This window comes from Sprattus sprattus (assembly GCF_963457725.1).
Source record: "Sprattus sprattus genome assembly, chromosome: 12".
Taxonomy (NCBI): Eukaryota; Metazoa; Chordata; class Actinopteri; order Clupeiformes; family Clupeidae; genus Sprattus; species Sprattus sprattus.
The window spans coordinates 6,579,468-6,602,532 of NC_137910.1; the positions used below are offsets into that span (position 1 = coordinate 6,579,468).

Sequence of the window (23,065 nt, forward strand, 5' to 3'; positions counted from 1 at the left end):
TCCGCCCTCCCCACCCCTCCTCTCTCGGTCTGGGTCCCTCTGGAAGATCCATCAGACCCCACCAGCGAGCGGCAGGTAGTCCGCTCCCCGCCGCCTGGCACAGGGCCTGCTCTGCCCTCCTCTTAACCCTGGGAGCACCGGCATCCATCACAGGCTCTGCGGGGGTCCTATCCCCCCCCTTCCCCCGGGCCCCGAAATCTCCCTCCCCATCCCCCCAACCTCTCTCTCCATTTCTCTTTTTCTTTCTCTCTCTCTGTTTCTCTCTCCTTCATCCCGCTCTGCCTGCCTCTCTTTAGATCTTCCCTACTCCAATCCCCATCCTTTCCGTGGTTCACCATACAATTTATTCACTCATCTCCATTCATTTTTATTGCATGATATTTCTTTTCCACTATTGCGACTATACATTTCTCCTGTCACCTTCCTTCACATTTTCACCTTTCAGTTTAATTTTCTGTCTTTCTCTCTCTCCCTTGCCTATTTACCATCCCCCTCCAAACTTCTCCTCTCTCCCTTCAGATAACTTCACTTATGAGTCCCTGCAGACCAGAAGCAAGTCATGGTTAAACACACAGCCTGACTTAGTTTGCTTAGCAAAGACAAACACCACAGCTATCCAGGAAATAAATCAAATAAATAAATACATACATTTTCCTATCCGGTACAGCTCATTCTGATTGCAGAAAAGACACAGGGTGGTGACACATTTGAAGAACCAAACAAATGCCAAATCTCTATTACTGATCCAACAGCCACAGTTTCAAGACTATAGCTATTGGCTATAATTTGATACAATGGATTTGGATGGATTTGAACAATGACATTTTACCATGCCTTGTAAAAATCCCTCTCAGCAAGGCCCTGCGCAGTGATCTCCCCATTATTTTGAGTTTGTGTCTCCCATTGCCTGGCAACAGTGGCATGCCTATTTTTCGCTCTGTCAGAAATCTCAGGCGGGCTAACACCTTGTCTTCATCAGACATGGTTGTCAACACGGCACGAAGCTATGTGGGTATCTGCCATGTCACCCGGGTCAGGACAGCTCTTTCTCAGGTTTTCTGGCTACACAGGCCCTCCCCTCCACGCACTCACACTGGGCCCCCTTCACCACTGACACCTTCAAGGGTAGAAGCTACTCTGTGCAGTTACAAACCAGACAGCATAGTTCTTACTACCTCAACCACAGCAGTCACCTGTTTAGAATGGATATGGATTTTCAACATGCTTAGAACATTCTATTCTAACTGAACATTCTAAGGTTCCTTCCCCCCCACTAATATTCCCTTGACCTGGTTCTTTAAGGGTTCAGCTTAGATTTCTACAAAGCAACCTAGATGAAATGCAGAAAAAGATTAAAAAAAGAACGAAGACAGGGTGTTGTGTAATGTGTTGGGATCTGTTGTCAAATGGCAGTGTTTGTGCTTGAGTGTGTGCATGTGTCTCTATGGCTATGACCCACACGTGTGTGTGTGTGCTAGGAGAACATCTGTCACACACACACACACACACACACACACACACCAAATACACACACACACACACACACACACACACACACACACCAAATACACACACACAAACACACACACACACACACACACATGGGGAGTGTCAGACAGTCAATCCAAGAATCCTAATTTTGCAGAGAGTGGCTATCTCAGGTGTCCGTGCGTTTCTTGTGTCCTCTGGGCTGAAAGAGAAGGCTCCATTCCCCAGGTGAGTCATGCAGGCCCAGGGTCAGCCACGGAGCGGAGCGGCGCGGAGCAGAGAGCTGGTAATGGCCACGCCAGCCCTGCCTGAGGCTATGCAGAAGAGCTCAGCCATGCACTGGGACTGTTGACTTTTCAATGGGCCATTAAAACACGTCCTCGTCAATACAAAACATAACACTCGGATCAAAAAAGACAGAAGGGAGAGAGCGAGAGAGAGAGAGAGAGAGAGAGAGCGAGAGAGAGAGCAAAGGGAGACAGAAAAGAGAAGGAGCAAGACCCCCCTCTCCTTAAAAAAAAAAAAAAAGAACGAAAGAAAAATGGAAACAGGAGGTGGAAGAAGAAGAATGCGAGTGAGGTAGGGGAGGTACATGTGTGGGCTCTCTCTGCTGTGTTTGCTTTTGGGAGATGCTGTCAGTCTTGAGTCCCCTCGTACCTCGGTGGAACCCAGGGAGATGAAACGACTCGCTGTGTCTCCTAACCCCGCTACCTTCTCGCCTTGCTCACCCCACCCACGATGAGGCTGTCCAGATCAACTTCGCCCCCCCCCCCCCCCCCCCCCCTACCCCCACAACCACCCCCTATACATCGGCAGTCACACCATGACCACAGGGCCAAGGGTCTTATGCGTATGCTCTTATGATCCAACTCACACCGCACATTCTCCCAGACCATTTGTCCATTTGTGCTGCGTAGGTATGTTATTTTGAGTGTGATCACCCAGCTGCATTGCAAAAGAGAAGCATATGGGTATACCCTGTCATGGCACTGACAGTATACACTCCATCATTTTCCCCCCTCAGTTCTGTTTTGGAGCTCACTGGTGTCAAGTTGATTGGTCTGAAGAAGCATGACACTTTGAAGTGCTGACATGTTTAAAATGTACTCTCTGGGCAATTGATTAAATCTGTTTGAATCATCACTGAAGTTGCTTTTTATAACATTAGAGCTTAATCACTGGTAGACAATCACCAGAGACTTGGAGGTTTCCCAAAGTTGTGTTAATATTTCTTTGCCTGTTCTGGACATTCCTCGGTTAGATCTTTGTGGCTCCCCCTTGTGGCAATTATCCATTATTAGGTAATCATTGGTTGTAACTGTCTGGTGTGATAAAGCATATGAAGGAAATAGGTGGTGTCTTATAAGAGCTCATACAAACTGGTTACTTATTGGCCTATGTCATGCACAGAGTATGCTAGACTACACCAAGTTCAAAGACCCAAACTATCCAAAGCGACAGCTTTGAAATGAATGATCATTCTTTGTCTTTGGATGCTGAGGGTGCATAAAAAGGACAGATTTGAGTTGCAATTTTCTTTAAAAGCAAAAGAGATTGATCTAAAAAAAAAAAAGGTGGTTTAAGAAAACTTAAGTTATTTTCTTGACTGTCTATGTCCCCGAGCCATGTAGCGACAATATGGTAAGTAGGCCTACTTGTTTAGTTATGTCGACGGGCGTTGTCAAACGTGAATGTTTCAAAGTGAAGGCGTTTAACAAATTGAATAGACTACCTGCAAAATGTCTGTATGCGCTGCGATTGTAACCTAATTAATGATGGGCCATCAATAATGACGGAGGCCTTGATTAATGTTTTTAAACGGTTTCATATAAGATGTTGGAGTTGAGTAGCGTAACCGATTGCGATTCAAAGAGTTTATTCAGAGGGATAAAATAGACTGATTAATTTGTATAGGCCTACGTTATGAGATGTGAAACCCATTTTCAATTAACAATGCGTGCACTGGTAATTAGTCGTCTGCCATCATGTAGGCCACCATCTAAAGATTGCAACGTTAATTGAAATTTAGTTTATATTTCTGCCCATCCCCTACTGAAAACAAATAAAATATTTTACCACATTTAAAGATCACCGATCAGTTGTGTGAATTTTGATTACATATGAGGCCACACTCACTGACCCTGTTTTCTTGGGAGAAAAAAAGTTTCACCAAACTGTCGATACACAGTCATTTGTGCACGCGTAGCCTACCAGTTGTGTGTTTTTCCTGGTCAGTTACTGAACGGTTAGTGACCGTTGGCGTAAAGTATCATGAAGGAGTAAAACACAAGTCGAGAAACGACTGTAAGATGTGTCATTCCTCTATGGGTTGAAGGGAGGGGGCTGTTGTTTTAAAAACACTAATCGTCTGTAATCCTTTTAATATGTCTCACACTTCTCCTTGGGAATACACAAGTCTTCAGAAACGCCTGTTTAGAGAATGCGACTAAGAAATCGCACAACTTCCAATGCTTATTTGAATTCACATCCCCATCCCAAAAGTTTTGGTATTATAAATCTAGTGATGCAAATGTAAGCTTTTGTCCCTGTAGGTTTTCTATAAAGCCAAGTCTATCTTTGTTGACATTTAATGCTTACCACCGAACAGTTTCCATTAAAATAACTGTAAATCTACACAGAATTAGTGCGCATATCACACATTCTAGGTGCGGTGGTTTTGCGCAGAAGTGTCAAAGTGCCATGGGCTTCTCCTGCCTTCCCGCAAGTGTTTCTCCTTCTCTCAGGTAAGGGTATAGGGGGAGGGGGGTTGTAGCTTTTGTTCTGTTGAAAAGGGGGCTTGTTCCTTCAGAATCGCCCTACCATCTTAACCAGGGGGTTGACACTGGCAATGGGTGTAGAGGAGGGGATAAGAGAGCGCAGTCAGTCCAGCACCAGCGTTTGCTAAGGACACACTACCACACCACCATCATCTCAAAGGGGATGCGCCAGTTCGCTTCCTCTGCCTGACTGTCAATCGGACATCCATCCCAGGACTCCAACCAAATTACTGAGTGGATAAGCCAGAGAAACAGCGTCAGAGAATCCACCTTGGAACTATCTATACCGGCTTGCAAATACCGTTACTAATGTACAGTCTACCATCTCTGTGGACGACAGCGGACTTTATTTCTCTTTGCTTCAGACGGGCTCGACATGCACATTGCTTTGTCAATAAGTGCACTTAAACGTCCAGTGTGATGAAGGAACACTGACTGTCACTTGTTCAACAACAGTGTCCTAACTCGTATTTGTATTTCGGTGAGGACGTGGTCCCGGTCATGTCTCAGACATCGTTTCTGCCATGAAACTCAAAGATATATTGCTCAAAGATATATCGATCGCGTCGGCGCAGGCTGTGAATTGGAGTTCAAGGGAGAGTCTTTTGATAAAGGATCTAAACAACAACTGCTGAAAAACTCCCTCGAAATCGATTTGAAATAGATAATACCCTCAGCTGATAGTCAGAATTGTATCTGCTATAGGACAACCCCTTTCATCAACATGCGACTCATTCCTTCGCGACTGAGTTATCTGTGAGTATATTTCCTGAAACAATCAAATGGCTTCCCCTTTGAGTCATTTCTGCTATCTGTACTTACTTCTTGTGTCCGATCTCATTTTCAGGTTCCTCCACCTTTTTGCGTTCTGCTACTACGCTCAGGTAGGAAACTCTTCATTCTTTATAATGCTGTTTACTGTAGACTGCATGAAAATTCGCATAAAGGTTATCTCCATAGGGATAAATAATTAACTGACAGGACTTTGTATGCCACAAGTGCTATCGGCCTAATCACATTTCAATATGAGATCTAAATGTTCTGCATATGAGAGTGCTTATATTGCTCTCAGAAATATAGCCTCATGTACGTTTATTCTCTGGCTTAACATACAATGTCATCAGTTGGACACGGCTAAAGATATAATTATGAGGTCGAGGGGAGAAGAGGGGGCGAAAGGTGAGGGAACGCATTATAGGTGTAGCACAGTTCGTAAGGGTGACGCATGATTCTCGCCACATGCGGTATACAGTAGCACAGATAGCTCTCACATTAATAGGCCTAATAACCCGCCCACGTCTGAAGCATACCGGCCAGATTGTTGATTACAGTATGGCCCCGACCTGCACAAGAGATGCAGAAGTGGTGCAACCCTTCTTCTTTAAAATACCATGGGGGCTACAGCATAACGTTTAAAGTTGCAATTATCTCTCTTATTCTGTGTGTGGTGACATAAAATGGACAGGAGCAAGACTGTATGTGTTGACAATTATGGTTAGACCCGTCCCAAAACACTTTTGGAGGGTTGTATATTTAAAGTTTGAAATTCAACCAAGATTGCGGTAAGAGCAGACCATGCCAATCAGTACAAGTAGCTGAGACTATAAAAGAATCTCAGCGTTATCATTGCTTCATATTCTCCCAGATGTTGCACGATGAGGTAGCGCAGTTGTTAAAATTGTCAGAGTTATTATCATGATCTTATTTACATGATCATTTTACATTAAATTGTAACGGTACCGGAACGCCGTGGGGGGTTTTAAACAAATTCGCAATTAATTTGAAATAAACTCATGAAATCAAGCGGCCGTAGTTCAACAATTAATTCATGGATAACCAGGAACATTTAAGTAATGTGGGCAGGTTTATTGATTGTTTTATATTTAATTTCTGGCAGGTAACCATTCAGTCCCCGCCTAATTTTACACAGCATGTGAGTGAACAAAGTAAAGTGACGGACCGGGTAAGCCGGAGACTCATTCGGACCTACCAGCTTTACAGCCGAACCAGCGGCAAACATGTCCAGGTACTGGGGAACAAGAAGATCAACGCCATGGCAGATGATGGGGATGTTCATGGTAAGACTCAATAGCTTTTATATTTATTCTGCATTAGAAATATCACACATCATCTGCCTTTGAACTATAGTATTAAACAAAATCAAAACAACATAAAGGCCTACTGCAGCTGAATATCACATTTTCCAGTTATAAGGAATTGTGTTTTACATATTTATGACGGCTGGCCGATGCTACCCATTCCTAAATCAGAGCATGATTTAGAGCTTTATTTGGATACGTGCGCATTGAACTCTTGTGGCGTGTCTGATGGAAATAGTTTGGCAGTTGGTGTCAGCTGGTAAAGTTGAGAAGAAGCTGTGGAGTGCAAAAAATGTCAAATGGATTCTAGATTGTTCTGAAGGTGAGTCTCAGGAGAGTCCGGCATGTCTGGAAGAACCATTAGAACTCATCTTACTTCAACCGGCTGAACATTTCCTGAAGAACGTTCCCTCCCTCTTTGAGCAGTTCTTGGATTAAAAAAAAACGCGCCTGACCGTATTGTAACGTCCACGCTTTTTTTTTTTTTTTTTTTTTACATTTCGCTCGCATTTTATTTTGTGTAAAATACCATGTCACAGAGTGATAGGCCTGCGCTATCCAACGGCATGAAGAAGGGCATTTTTTTCTATTTGCATTCTTTGAGAAAACCTTAAACGTTTAGGCTACACATTTTGGCTATGGACATATTTATGTTTTATATTAAAAACAATTGAGAATTCATTCTCACCCCTTAATTCTTCACCCAATACTTAAATATGTGATATGAGTATGTGGTCTAATATGTCACCGTGGATGGGGAAATTATTTGCAATGAGACTGGACATTTTTTTTTTTTTTTTTTTACCTCAGCAGTATCACATTTTCTCACTGTGGTAGCCCCAACCTTCGCATGGCAGCTCCCTATCTGCCTCCCTGTATTGTGTATTTGCTGTGTAGAGGCATTTCAGTGTAGTTGATCCTGAACATATTTCCAGAGCCCCCTCCAGAAACCCTCCACCCCCAGCCCCTCTTTGGCAGGGAGGCTTCAGTGACATCCGTGTCACCTGAGCATGTTGCAGTGACAGCGGGGCTGGAGAGTGTGTGGCCAGCGCCTGGCTGCTGATCTGTGCTTGTGGTTAGGCTCCCTCACCAGCAGGCTATCTGACCCCCTCCATTTGAACCATAACTCTTTACGATCGCTAAGCGCAGGGGACACGCATCAAAAGAAGGGGAGGCTTGTGAGCGTGGCTTTGACTCCCGGCCAGGCAGAGTGGAAGCGTTGCTGGTGGTTAAATGAAAATAACACGTCCTTCTTAGCACAAACTCTTCCATGTAAGATTTTTTTAAATGGGGGATGAAGATGGTATTTGGGTTTAAACTGACACCCAGGGTTGTGATCTCTGCATTTTAAGTGAAAGCTTTAAAGGGGCTAAGAGTAAGGAAGCCGGACAAGCTGTCTGTTAGCGAGCTAAATTATTATATACTCCTAGATACATAGACAGATTGGGGGCAGTGCATTATTCCGTTTGTATGCCCCTACCACCTGCTGGGCTACTTGTTGATCAATAGCCTACTAACTATAAGATACGAATGCTTATTTGGGTCCATTCGTAACTTCAATCAAGCACTCTGAAAATTAAGAGAAACACCTAATAACACACTAATAAGGAACACCTTAACTGTCATTATTTAGACTCTGAAATGGGATGTTGGCGATTAAAGCCACCATCTCATGCTCTCTTGCTTTGCCTTGCTGTTTTTGCTACATTGACTCACTAGCAGCTCTCGAGGTAGGCTACATAGTGGTATTATGAGAGAGGCCAGAGCGGCTCTAGCTGGTTAGCATGCTTTAGTAGATATTTGGTGAAACTTATTTAGTTGATCTTTAGAAGGCATCTGGGAAAGACAGTAGGCTACATGTCAAAACGGTTATTTCTCTACGTTCTATTAGCATTTCTACTTAATCTATGAATTATCAATTTTACAAAGCCTGTAGCCTCCTAATACTTTGATTATGAGAGCAATATTGTCTGCATTAAGATATGTACCATTCAATCTATGGTCCACGGCACACCACAAAGTGCTTTTAAATCATAACTCTTTTGGATATTGTTGAGGGGTTTCATTTTTGAATTCGTGCTTTGGTTGATTGGTAGGGAAGTGACTTATGCGGTACCCATCTTTTTGAACAATGACTCTTCAGAGAGTTGTTGGATTTTGTGGTATCAGTGACACAAAAGCTAAAATTCACACAGACAATGATGAACAGATGAATGCACTGTGTATGTGTGAAGTACACACAGATTTATAAGAGAGCTTATAGTCCTTCCAGGACATTTTTCTTTCTCAAAGAATCAAGGTACACATGTTTTTATCATTTTGCCAGAATTTAAGCTTGCATAAATCCTCAGGAATAGTCCCAAAAGGTTTCATGTACATGTGCCCCTGCGTTTGTGTGTGTGTGTGTGTGTGTGTGTGTGTGTGTGTACATGCAAGTACGTGTATTGTGTATTCAAGGGTTCATACTTAAAGAAATCATTGGCTTACAGTGTAGGTGGGACTCTAATGAGACAAATAACCACTCTAAAATTACAGCTTACTCCAAATATGCTGTCTTTGTCCAGCAGTTGACTGCATATCCTCCAGCTCAATTCTCCAGGTAGTTAATAAAATGACCTTTTTGTTTCCAACAGCTAAACTCATTGTGGAGACAGACACGTTTGGAAGTCGAGTTCGCATCAAAGGAGCAGAGACAGGATTCTACATCTGCATGAACCGGCGGGGGAAGCTGGTTGGCAAGGTAAGGGGAAAATGTCATATCGGTTTTGGTATCACTGCAGTTCTGTGTTGGTCATGGCTCCGTGCTCGAGAATCCGCTTGTCCCCAGTTCAGAGTTTTGCAGCCAAGTCTGGGCCAATTTACAGTTTGTAAGAGGGCAATGTGTAGCAAAAACAGAACAATTTTTTTTACAAAAAAATTGATACATTTAAGATGGTTTGCCAAAAAAAACATTGGATTCAAAAAAACACACAAGCACATAATCAGGATTTTCTCTCAGGCCATCCACATACAGTATGAGGCTTGAGGGCTTGTCACAATTTGTACCGAGGCTTGTCTTAGCTCTACTCCCTGTATGTGTGATGGAGTGTAAGGAATAGGATCTTTCCTCCTTTTTTAGCTGGCCGTTGTCGTTCCAAGGGTAGATTTGTGCCTCCTTCTCGCTGTGCGCGGTAATAAAGTGGGATCCATGCTCTGCCCCCTCCTCCTAGCACCCTGCCAGGTGGACCATCTGCTTGGCATCCTGATCTTATGCTATCCGACATATTGGCTGCCCAACGACAGCCTGCTTGGAGGGGAGAGAGAGAGAGAGAAAGGGAGAGAGAGAGAGAGAGAGGGAGGGAGAGAGAAAGAGAAGGTTTTTGTTTGTGTTTGTTTTTTTTCCCCCCGCTGGTGGAGATGAGTCCAGCTTCTTTTCACTCGAGGTCCCCCTGGGTATGAGTTTTATTTTTAAACAGGCCGTTTTGTTAAGAGGTTGCAGCTAGGATTGCACTCTTGATTTGGCTCCTTCAAAAAGTGATGGGCTGCCGACTTGGCAGGTTGGGAGCGATGAGATGAGCCTGGTGTAGGATGTGGGATTTCAGTGGTGGTAAGAATCATTAGATTATATATGTATATTGGAGGGATGGAATTAAGAAAAGATGAATGATGAAATTGACTTGCATCCATTCATCCTTCTAAAACCCGATCCCATCAGATCAGTAGTAGTTGCAAGTTGAAATCCAATCAGAACATCCTGCAGAGGCTAACGTCTGAGCATACTGTAGGTACAGCTTCATCTCAATCGTATAAATCTCTGAGACGAGACTAGATATTGGCTTGTAGTATAATTTATCTGTCTATGTGTAATCACTTGATCTTTTGATGTATTGATACTCAAGTCATGCACCTCAAAAAGAGCTGGTGGTGTAGTCGACCATGAAAAGCGCACCGTCATAAATACATCCAGATTTTCACGCATCGGCCATAAAGAATTAAAACTCAAGGCACCCACCAAAATATTTTCTCCCTCTTCTGCCAAACTTTAAACTATTGACCCATGAGCGGCTTGTGGTGGAAGAAACGATTTATCTCGGAGGATGGATCCGCGTCTGTGTTTACTGAAGAGGGAAAGTCATTGGTTACTGCTGTCATTTCCTTCTGCCTTGATCTTCGACTATAATGACTTCAGCATATGCCATGTGCGTGTGGGGGGAGTCTGTGCGATTGTAAACTGGGACAGGCTCTGTTTTAGTTCTCCTTGATAGATTCAATTTTTCCCATCAATACATTTAAATATTGCCCCTCCCTCCCCCCCATTCACCTTTTATTCTGTTCTATTGTAAGACTTCAAAGTCCAAAATCTCATCTCTTTGTTCTTCTGTGTTTTGTGTCTTTTGCAGAGAAATGGCCAGGGGAAGGATTGTATCTTCACTGAGATAGTGCTAGAGAATAACTACACGGCGCTGCAGAATGGCAAGTATGACGGCTGGTACATGGCTTTCACGCGCAGGGGAAGGCCCAGGAAAGGGTCCAAGACCCGGCAGCACCAGCGCGAGGTCCACTTCATGAAGCGCCTGCCCAGGGGACACCACGTCACGGAGCAGCGGCCCTTTGAGTTCATCAACTTTCCCCTCAATAAAAGGACTAAACGCACGCGCGACTCAGGAGAGCGCTGACGAACGAGGGAAGCGAATCAAGCGAGAGCTGAGAAAGAAAGAGAGAGAGAGAGAGAGAGAGAGAGAGAGAGAGGGAGAGTGAGGGGGTGAGGAAAAAAAGACTGAAAAGACAGAAGTTCTCCTCCTCCTCTTCCTCCTCGTCCCCATGGACTTCTAGAACCAGTTTTTGTACTGAACATTAATATACCTAACGACTAGTTTTTATAATTTTCCAGAAAGCAAAAAAAAAAAAACTTAGAAAAAAAATGGGAAAAAGAAATCTATTTTTGTACTCCAGACTTTTAGTACTGACATGTGTAAAATGTTTTAGAGAATGATGCATATGACTCATTGGACATGCTGTGAGTGCTGACGTTTTAGTAGTGCGGGACTTTATCTGTTTTGTTTTGTTTTGTTTTTTCGGACGGTTCAGAGTTTGTACTTTTCACAATGCTGCTTTTTGGGAGACTAGAAGAGCCTGAGAGAACGCACTGACAGTAGGAGAGATGTGTCCATTCAAACTCTCTCTTATACTCTTACATGTAGACACACACACACATTTCATACACATATAAAAGCACATCCCCACACATTCACATATAACATGGGCTCCTCTTGACCTCCCAGTGATAATACACCCCACTCATCTCTGAATAACCTCCCAGCCTCTGGAACTTTCTTGAGACAGACACAGTAAAATCAGACAGAGCTTTAAAGACACATCGTTATGGCAGCTAAAGGTTTATGATCACAGGTTTCCTGGGTTTAACTGTAAATTGGAGGTGTATAAATGTGTTATTTGAAATGTAGGAAACCCTTTGTTCTTTGTTGCATTTTGTTTGTATGTTTTTTATACATATATAAATATATTTTTATTTGAGGATGTGTAAAATAATTTTAATGATGGAAATATTTATTTAAAAAGGTGTAATAAATTTACATTAGAATACTGAATTTTTGTGGTCAATTTACTGGTGTTCTGGTTATGCTGTTCTGCACTTTTTTGGTGTCCTGGTTAATGCGCCCAAGCTCAAATCAAACAGTGAAGTATAAAAACATCTTTTTTTACAGATCCATCATTTAATTTGGAGGAGGCTAGGAATGTTTCAAATAAACGACAGATAAATAAATATGAATATCAGCAACTCAAGCTGATATTGCTGAGGGTTTTGCCAAATCAAATCTGAACCTAGTACTCCTCATCCATAATACTTACTCCACAACTTCTCATCCTTACCCCTGAATACAATGCAATCCTTTAGTCACATGCAGTTACGTGTTTTCCTTTCTTGCAAAAAAGAAAATGTGAAGAAAGTCAGAGTTGTAGGGATCTCTGTGTTTGGCTGTGGGTCTGTTTGTGATGGCTCGGGCCAGGCAATGAGTCCGCGGGGATAGCCCCTGTGGGAGGATAGCAGCTAGCCAGCCAGGCCTCTTTGGCTTTCACTCACTGCACTGGGGAGGCTGTGGCTGCCTCATCACAGTGTTTTCCTCACAGCAGAAGACAGGTGTTTTTTTTAAATCCCAAAACTTTGACACCTTGTAGCTTGTGATAGCTGCCGCCACTAAAATGGAATGCCCCCCCCCCCCCCCCCCCCCCCCCCCCTCAGCAGTGCCAGATCTGGGCCTAAACGGGCCGCCATCTAGGGTCTTAATCTGATTGGAAAGCCTTGGGTCCCTCTAAAGAGGGTTTTATTTGATCACAGGGTCCTCAGGAGCTGAAAGCCAAGGACTGTTTGTGAGTGTGTGTGTGTGTGTGTGTGTTTGTGTGTGCAAGTGTGTGTGTGTGTATGTGTGAGTGTGTGTGTGTGTGTATGTGTGAGTGTGTGTGTGTGTGTGCACGTGCTTCTGTTTGTATAAGTGTTTAAAGAAGCTTTTTGAGAAAGACTATGATTGACCGTGTCTCAAGGTCTGGTCCTTATAGACAAACACATGCTTACCTATTCCCATACAACCTTCATCCACCAAGATTACAAGCACAGGGTTGGAGCCCTCAGCATCAAGTCTAAGCGCAAAGCAATATCTCATACTTGACAACTCAAATTCACCATAATTGGTCTTAGTTCCTGGAAACCCGGCAATCTATTCTTCTTTGCTCCTCTCTCTCTGTCTCTCTCTCTTTCTCTCACTCTCTCTCGCTCTGTCAATGCAATCAGTGGTGTGTCAGGCCTTCTCTGCTGGTTTATTATACATGTATTCTAAATACCTTTGCACTTCTGGTATTTTTGCAGCAGTCCGCCATGTGGTCAGCCCCATGTTGTGCTGGTAGCTGACCCCCAGGGCTTAGGGTCAGACTGTGGGAAAGGTAGAGGACTCAGCAGGGCTTTCTGGCGCGGGGTGGGGGTGGAGGGTGAGGCTATTCTCTGCTCATTTGTCCGGTTCTGCTGAACAGAATACAGCCCAACAGAGCCCATTTTCGATCCAGTTCCGTCTGACCCGGTCCGCAAGGGTACAGTGCTTTGTAAATTGGTCATGCAAATAGCTGGACTCTAGTTGTGTACAGTGTGTAGCATTCCTATTTCCACCATTTTCCCACTGAGCATTAAGCAGAGAAAACAAAATGTGCATAACTACTGTAGGTGAGCATACTTTCTTCTTTTTTAGGTTGTCATGTGAGAAATTACTGAACTACACTTTGTTGACTTATGTGTGTCTATGTGTATCTGTCCTTTCATTCCAGTCATTGTTTAGAGTTTTTTTTCTTCTTGTTTTACTCCCATACCCATAACTATAAAATTGTAGAGGACCTGGGGAAGTGAGGAAGGTTGTGGGAAAAGTCACACCTTCAGTGCTGTTTGTGATGCCATGCAAATTAGAAGCAATTCCACAGAGAGAGAGGGGCGCAAAATGGCTTTCATCCATTTTATTGAGCTGCAACCGTCATCCTTAGCCCCTCATAGACAAACAGAGCTACCTTCTTAATTTGCTTCGGGAGCAATTTAGACTTGTGCAAGGCCCCCTGCTGAAGTCATAGAGTGGCAGGGGGCAAAGAAGTGGATGACCCTGGATCTTAACTGGGTTGGCCTTACACTCTGACAAACTAGCACTGGTCATAAAATCACCCTTACACAAACACAAAACTAACAGAAAGCCATCGTGTGAAGGGATTTCCGAAACATTTCGTTCACCGTTTTGAGCCTTTGTTCAGCTTTTCCAGGAGAAAGGGCAGGACTTGAATGAGAACTAGTTTGTTAAATCATATTTGCGTGACTCTAGAAGGCTTTAGGGTATTTACTTAATACTGCAGAAATTGAAGGCCTTAGTCAAATACATTTTTTTAATTGCATTAAACAGATGACTGATCTTATTGTATGATGATAAGACCTCACACCGAGTGACTATTATTATTTCTATAATACTATTATTGTATATTTTCTATGCATTAAGTTCATTCTCTGTTATATCAGTCATGTTAATATTTCTAAACCACTTTTGTAAGTGCCTTTAACTTTCCAAATGAAAATGCTAAACCATCCTAATGAATTGCCTGAATGTTAAGTGAAATGCTAAAAGGATGTATCCATACTCCTTTAGACAAGGCCTGGGAGAGGAAGGCCTAGTAGCTCAACTCTGTGGCATAATTGAAATGCAAACAGGGGATCAGAGAGATGAATCTCGACAGTTTAATTGTTTATAAACGGGACTCATGGGAGACCTGTTGACTTTTCCAATTGGGGCTGTAATCCTTTGTTTGTCCATGCATCTCTAAGACTGATTGTCAGAATGATCTGAACAATTACTAGCTAAATGTGTTTACCAGCTCGCGGGGAGAGCCCCTGTGTACCATGGTCACCCTCTCTTAAAAAAAAAAAAAAGATCAAACATGAAGATCCCCCCCCCCCCCCTCTTCATCTCCTTTTAGTGATGTCAATTCAACTGGAAAGCCAACCATACATTTTTTTTTTTTTTTTTAAGAAATCCCAGCATTCAGGGCCCAGGCACCCAGAGTGGCCAACTTTCAGAAGTTGAAACTAAAATGTCCATGTTTCTATTGTGTGCTGGGCACAGATGATCAAAGCCTGTTTTGTTCTCAGAGTTGAAGCAGAGGGATAATGGGGCCAAATACAAACGTGGGTTTCTTAGGTTTCATTGCAAGTATCAATTAGCCACATTTGATATTTTTATAGAAAGTACATTGTGATGAATGGATGAATGGACGGCTAAATGGATGAAAATGTATTTTTTTTTTTTAGTTCAGAGCCATTTCAGAATGACAAGCTTTACGCCACCCACTATCCAAAGCCCTTTCCTTTTGACAGTCTGCATAGAGCGTTTGTAATGTATTTCTCTCGCTCTTATTACAGAATGAATGGGCCAGTAAACAACAGAACATCTTTTGCAGGCATTTTCTTTTTTCCCAAATGTGTGGTAATACCTGTGACTGCTGCATTGAAGGTTGCACAGGGCGGGCTCAGAGGAATACTCAGTGCACTGAATAGCTTGGACAGAGGGAGGGGAGGTCAGACCACCACTTGGGCCCAAACAAAAGCAGCCACCAAGTAGTTGCATTTCTGACAATCACACACCATAACGTAGATCAAATGGGCCCATTGTGGCAGTAATATAAAAACATGTTATACAATGACAGCTCTGAATGCTTACATGAGATGGGGTCCACCGTCAATGACAAGGGGCTCACCATACAAAAAAAAAAAAAGAAAGAGAGGGGGGTGGGGTGGGGTGGGGGGGGGGGGGGGAGAAAAGAGGAAAAAAAACATCAAGGCATTCGAATCTGCCGTAGACTGAAGGGGTGGATGGGGAGAGTGATTGAAGGAGAGAGGGAAGGAAGAAAAGGACAAAATTGCATTCCACAAGCAACTGAGCATGTCCTCTGAGAAATCTAGTCTAAAGAGGCCAAAAGACACGAGGAAAAAAAACACTCTTAATAAGAGGAACAATGACAAGCCTCAACTCAAAATGTTTAAATGGTGAAGGGCTGTTCACGCTGGCCTTGCCATGGAAACACATTTTTTGTTGACCCCATTTACAATCAAGCCTTTTTTATGATTTCTGGCTAAAAAGAAATGAGAACACAAACCGCCACTTATTTTTTTTGTTTAGTACTATTCAGATAAGCCCTTTTAGACATTTTGAGCTCTTGTACCAGCCATGAATTGTGATGGTAACCACTGGGCATGTCTACTATGCCATGTTATACTCATCAACCAGTAGGAAAGACACGTATGATGTTTATTTTAATAAAGTCGTCCGTTCTAGTCAGAGTAAATCAGAATTGTCTTCACCTGGTAATGGGCTGCATATGTGGTGTTATATCAGAAGTGTATTGGCCTTTGAAAAAAAAAAAAAAGTATTTTTTTTGGACTGCTGTTCATTATCCCCCAAACACAAACACTGAAGTACACACAATAAAATGATGGGAGAGAGAGGGAGAGAAAGAGAGAGTGAGAGGGAGAGAGAGAGAGAGCGAAAGAGAGAGACACACACACACAATTAAATGATCAACCTCTTCAAAGTGACACCTGTAGCTTACATCAGAAAGAGCCAGCTCCTCACCAGTCTTTCCATTTCTTTCCCTCAAACTGCGTAATAGGAGTGCACCAAATTAAGAAAAATGTTCACGATTAAGAACCCGTTGGACCCTACAGGTCTGGGCTAAGCCCTGAATGTTTCCAACTCCTAGCACCGCCCCAGCCTGGTCTGAATGTTGTCTTTTCCCTGCTCTCTCTGCTAACCCACACCCATTGTTTTCACCATGTCTACATTCCCCCTCACTAATACTATATCTGTAGAAGCCTCCTGAATATTAGCTGCTCATAAAGGGAGGATTCCCTTACTATTCATATTAATCTTCCTAAACATGACAGTACATTCCAAACATTATGTCACTATGATATTATGCTATTTATGTTTTCACTGAAATATTTTTGACAACAACATCAACATCGTGTTACCCTGGTTTCTGCCAGTGTGCTTTGATAAAAAATTGATTCATCTCCGTGAAGATGACATCATCTATAGCCTATATCAAAAACACGTGACGAAAATGTTTACAGTATGTTTTCATTTTATTAGAATTAAAATGTTATAGATAAGGTCTCAATACGACTTCACTGCAAATACTGTGCAACCCACGAGGGCTTCTACGGCTACTGAAAATGTTACGTTACGTCAATCACGTGATGCACACAGTCGTATTGTAATGGCTTCCTACACAAACTCTGCCAACACGCTTTGAAAGAAAAATGGAATACGGTGTTTTTCTCTTTAACGTCGTTGATCGAGTCCATACCAAAGGCGTTGACAAACGTCTAGGTCTGAATTATAGGGATATATATAGACTAACACGCGAAAGGACTTGAAATATGTGTATATTTCAGTTACCAGATGATGTCCTGTACCTCATCCTGTCGTATTTGGACTGCAAATCGTTGTGTCGTCTCTCTCAAGTTTGCAGGAAGCTTTATCATTTCACAAGTCGTGATGCAGTATGGAGGAACATAGCCAAATACCTTATAAACACAGGAATAACACGACAAGGAGGAGACTTGTAAGAGATATATTTCTTTCTTGCCACATTTCCTATCAGGCCCCAGCTTGCGTCTTGCTCTATTTACGTAGCACTGATACCCAATAGTGTGCACTTCCGACGGCACCTGCGTCATTGTTCGGCGTAAACTTACGTAGGGTTTCTTAAGTGAAAGCTGCGGTGTAAACATGAGTTGGTCCCACAGACCTCTCGGTTGTCGCTTTTGTCAAATGTTTGCAAAATAAAATAGAAGTAGTGCGTCTCTTACGTTTGGTTGCGTCTCTTACGTTTGGTGTTATTGTTGTACTAGCCATGTGATGCCAACAGCCACATTTTAGTGAGAGCTAGCTAGCTAGTATTCCTCGATAGCTATCAACTGGTGAAATGTTTCTTTACATTACAAGTTAGCACTGCGCTTATGATGTGAAAAGACATAATTATGTTGCAGTTTAGGGTCTAGACAGCTGCGACCTGCAATTTTGCCACATTTATTCAAAATGTATCATCACTTGGTGTTCGTTATACGTGTTTTAACATTCAGATATGATAGGTCATAAACGTAGTTGGTTACTTGTATCCTGTACATTACAACATTGCTCTCACATTCCACACAACCAACATATGAAATCTGCACAACGACGCAAACAACAACTCGTGCTCAGTGTACGAAGTGCATTCACATTAACTGCGTAAGGTTAGCTTTGTCAGTGTTTGCACATACAATTGGACAATACAACATTAGCAGTCCATGTATCCCACATTAAAACTGTATATGGGTTTCTATGTCCGTGCTTCCACAATATTCCTGGTTAAGCTTTGAAAGTCTTTGGTCTCTTTGAGAACTTGTTGACAATGTAACAGATTCACTATTTTGTGTTTATAGATATTAGATGTCTTTTGACACATAAAAAACAATAGTCTGCATCTTTAAATCATTCCTAAAAATAATTTTCTGCCGGCGTAAATATAGATTGTATGTATATTTCCTTGTATTCCTTGATTGTTTTCTGAGATATTCTCTTTTTCCCCCTTTACCTCGGAGACACGGAGGGGTTTGGTTGTTAGCCACCCTAAATCATCCACAATGTTTGTGCTGTTTGTCACACATTCAAATCTCTTTGACCTATGGGATGGCTTTAATAAGTGTGTGCCAGTGTAAATTGATTTCATGGCAGCACGGAGTTGACCACAGTCACCCTCTTCATCCCCACCAGTCTGGCTAATCGGTTAAGAATGAGCACGGATTCATATCTCAACGTTGCTGCATATATGCTCAGGGATTGATTTGTCGGGAAATAACCCAAGCCTCCCCTGATCCTGTTTCATCCTGTGTGTAATTTCTTGATGGGCATTGAAGTGTAGCATACAGTGTAATAAGTTTGGCATATTGTTTGTGTGATTAGATTAGATTCATCTTTATTGTCATTGTACAGAGTACAGGTACTGAGACAACGAAATGCAGTTTAGCATCTAACCAGAAGTGCAAAATAGCAATATAGCAATAAAAGTGCAGAGTATGTGCATATGTAAAGTGGAATAATTTAATAAATAAGATATACAGTAAGAGTGAATGGTAGACAGTCATCATATTGTATGCTGTATTGTATAACATCTATTTATTGCCACAGGTATCCATGTATTCTCTTAAAGGACAGGGTGAGGACTTCGCAGAACTGGACACAAGGCAACTGTCGTAAGGAGGTTCTGATGAAGTGGAAGCCAAAGTGAGTTCAGCAGTCTTCATTATCTCTAATAAGAAACATAAAGTATCTGAATGGAAATGTTGAAAGGACATAGAAGCTCTTGAAGACCCAACTCTTCAAAGAGCACCTCCCTTCCTAACTGGCACCTTGGCTTAACCTGCACTTAAGCAGCTACAGGCCCGCACTTCTTTTTTATTCTTTCTATGTCGTTTTATAAGCAGTATTTATTGTTACACCAGGTTTTTAATGCTCTTAGCTTGATTGTTCTCTCCCTTGTACGTCGCTTTGGACAAAAGCGTCTGCTAAATGACTAAATGTAAATGTAAATGTAATAGTTCCGTACCACAGATGGGTATTTAAAACAGTGTCAAAATATGATCCAGTTGTAGTCCTGGTGTGACTTCTTTCTCTTTCTTTTTTTTGTTCCTCTCAAAATACGTCTTTCGCCAGGGTGTGTCATTGACTGAGTAATACATATTGTTTTGTTTTAGTCTCCTTGTCACCTTAATCCCATAGAAACCAAATTGAGATGTAGTGAAACGAGAGATGTGCGAGGGCGTGATTTCCACTTTCTTGATTGTGTTTCCATACAGCTTGTTGCCATGGATACAGCTGGACAGTGATGTGCTGTATCTGTCTCAGGCTGCGGACATCGGAGCGTACCATCTGCGTCCAAGAAGAGGGAGGTTCCAGCACAGCCGGTTTGCTCTGTTTTCAGGACACCAAGAGGACGTGTGTAGATTTGTCCTGACAGATACACATCTCATCAGTGCTGGAGGGTAAATTTGGGGTCATTAGTTCTCCTCATCTTTGTGTTACTAATGCTTTGTTCTTGTCACTGGTAAAAACATGAAATAAATAGCAGAAGAGGTGGTATCCCATGTTTTAAAGCAAGATTTATTAATGAAAATAGAACCTCTGTTTGTGGGTATCAGCTTGTTCTCCTGCTGCGTTATGTTTTGGTTGTATGAGTGCCTGAATTCTCTGTCAGGTTTGTGAATCTGCCCACTACAATAGGTCACTGCTCATTGTATTCCATGTTCTATATTACAACTTTGAAATACATTTTGTTTCATCTGTCTTAAGGGATGGCAAAATTATCATCCATAATAGAAGAGATGACTTCTCCACGGAGTTCTACGGCCACAACCAGGAGGTGAACTGCATCGATTCCAAAGGAGGCCTGATCGTCAGTGGCTCTAGAGATAGGACAGCACGGGTAAGAACAGTGTTATAACTGCTTACAACAATCTCCATCTCTTTTTTTCTGTCAACAAACTGATTTGATTTGAGAACAATTCAGTTTACAAAAGGCGGGCCATAACCTTATTGTCATATCTTTTTGAGGCATAGTGGTCTAGACCACTGATCTATAATTAAAAACGTGGCTGAAGAAGTTGCCACTCTTTTGTTATAGATCACTGGTCTAGTCCCAAAAAAAGCCCAGTTTGGTATTGCATCTTCCCCAGTTCATGGCATTACTGTCAGTTTATCTGTTATTCCCATCCATTTTTTCCTCAACCTGATGTATCGCAGTCAAGGATCCACTCTGATGGAATCCTTGAATGTTTAGTGTCTACACAATTATGAGCCAAATACTTATCCAGGAACCGTAAAGTTTATTCAGGTGATCGAATGTGAAAACACATTTCAGGGTTGTGATGTAACCCAATGGAACAGAATCTTTTCTGAGATCCTGGAGGTACAGTAGCATCACAGTGGCCACCACTGTGAAGCATCTTCTGCTTGTGCCAGAAAGGAGGCTTGGCAAGCCTTAGGTTTATGACGCACTAGTCGAGTATTCCTGTTGGGAGCACATATTGGAGAGCGGAGCAGGTGGATGTTTGGCTGAATAGCCTCTAAATGTCCTGAAATGTCCTGATTTTCCTTTCCCAGGCCAAGCATCGTTCATTTTTCCCAACCTTTGAAGCAGACGTTCAGAACTGTGTTATTTAAGATTAAGCTGCATCTCTGCCCTGTTTCATTCACTGTACATGTCAAGCTGTAATAAGTCTCCCCCTTGCCTTGTACCATAGTTATTTGTCTGTCTGTTTGCTTTGTAGATCTGGACACTGTCTCCAAATCATCTAGGTGAATGTTTGCACACCATCCAAACCTTTGACAGGGTCTGGTCTGTTGCCATAAGTCCCAGCATAGGGTAAGTTTTGTCTTTTTGAAATAAATGTTGCACTTTGAGAGAGATATCCGTTGCAAAACAGTCATTCACGTCTGATCCATAACTTGTTTTTGTTGTAAAAAGGATTAATGCTGGGTTAGTCTGAAGTATGACTGAAGCGGCCATAGTGTGTGTATGTGCAATGTCTGTACTCATTACCACACTAAACATGAAACTGGAGTAGTATGCCTGTTTGCAGTATTTAGCTAGGGATTCAGACACTTTGTAATTTAGTGTCCGATTGTCTTTGCACAGTTATGTCTTTTTATCTTTATTTAGATATAGATAGATAGATAGATAGATAGATAGATACAGCAACAAGCCATCATACTCCTGAAAATCTTCAGAGGCCCATCCCTGTGATGTTTTAAGTGTGACCTGGCAAGCCACATGCCCTTTTTTTATACTTATCTTTACGCATCTGTGTGATTTACTGCTTGACCTTGACTTCAAGCCTCTTGCATTCAAGCAAATCTGATATTGTCCAAACAGTGAGAGTAAACAGTATCCCAGGACACTGGATAGAAGAAAGGGGGCTAGCTGGGTGGGTGGGTGTCATGGGGGGTCGTTGTGGATGGGCGACAGATAGAAGGGTGGTCTGTGAGGGGGTGGAGGTGGCGGGGGGGGTGACATTGTCATAGACGGGGAACTCCGGTGCAGGTGGCTCGATGACTCCTCTATTTATTGCCAAGAGGCGGCTTTGATGTCAGTCAGCCAACACCTCTGAAGTGCATGGGGAGGTTTGGTGGGTGGAGGGTGGAGGGTGGGGGCGGTTGGGGGGGTGGGTGGTAGGACAGCATGGGAGAGGAGGGGAGGGGGGGATGCGATCCACCCCCTGAAATGCTTACCAAGCAGAATCTCATCCCCCTCCATGGCACAGAAACATGGCCACTTATTCCCATTCAGGGCGTCCATAAGCATCTGCAGCCCGTAATCTGTCGACACTAGCCGGACCCCTATTTGCTGCTTTTTGGCCGATTGAGCATGTTGAATCAGTGGCGGACCTACAAGTTGGTGTAGCTTAATAATTTTGCTCCTCGATTGCGAGCTCAATTCCCGAGCATGACAAAAAAACGATATATTTCACCGGTGGCAGCACCAACGATAGACCGTTAAATTAGAGAATTTCTAGGGTTTCCCCAAATTTGAGTCAACAGTTGAATTTTGCCATTAAGTTGCTAACACTTGGTTAAATGGCTTCATGGCAGAATTACTTTATAAATGAAGATACCAGCACCACGGTTGATTAATCAAAGCCTATATTTCAGCTGGCCTGTGTTCATTCATTAAGGGTAACCCCAACATGTTAACTCCGTAAACTATAATTCCTTTACCGCATAACCTCTGGTAAAGTACTAGCTGGTTTTGAAAATGGCGCTTGTTATTGTATTCCACTCACGTCGCATTTAACCAATAAGTGTCAAAGTGTCAAAAGGCATCTTATTTAACAGCCCTGAAAGAGGTCTTACATTGTCGGTTCCTGCAGTCGAAACAAGCACAGAGGTGTGGACTGCCCTAAAATGGCTCACTATTTCCTGCAGTGGAAAGACGCCTTCAGACGATTCATTGAGTTACTGATGTTAGTTTTATAAGGCTTGTCAGAATAAGCTCATTTATTTGTAGATACTTTTATCTCTATCCGTCTATTTAAATTGAGGTTTCATGTCATGGATGTCATAATATATTGATATAATATATATTTTT

General features: G+C 42.5%; 2 protein-coding genes across 2 annotated transcripts in view; both read left to right on the plus strand.

Annotated features, from left to right (window-relative positions):
* Positions 1–4,989: 4,989 nt before the first annotated feature.
* Positions 4,990–11,019, plus strand: fgf8a (fibroblast growth factor 8a; the record flags this gene model as incomplete). The annotated part of the gene is made up of 5 exons (XM_080848674.1): positions 4,990–5,021; positions 5,113–5,149; positions 6,163–6,343; positions 8,998–9,104; positions 10,744–11,019. 5 exons carry the CDS (start codon positions 4,990–4,992, stop codon positions 11,017–11,019), a joined length of 633 nt encoding a protein of 210 aa, XP_080704800.1.
* A 6,127-nt stretch (positions 11,020–17,146) lies between these two features.
* Positions 17,147–23,065, plus strand: part of fbxw4 (F-box and WD repeat domain containing 4) — a 64,648-nt gene continuing 58,729 nt past the window's right edge. Inside the window, exons 1-5 of the mRNA XM_080848387.1 lie at positions 17,147–17,503; positions 19,111–19,206; positions 19,779–19,964; positions 20,272–20,404; positions 21,249–21,343. Coding sequence (XP_080704513.1) covers positions 17,319–17,503; positions 19,111–19,206; positions 19,779–19,964; positions 20,272–20,404; positions 21,249–21,343 — 695 coding nt within the window. The 5' untranslated portion in view covers positions 17,147–17,318. The remainder of the gene's footprint in view (positions 17,504–19,110; positions 19,207–19,778; positions 19,965–20,271; positions 20,405–21,248; positions 21,344–23,065) is intronic.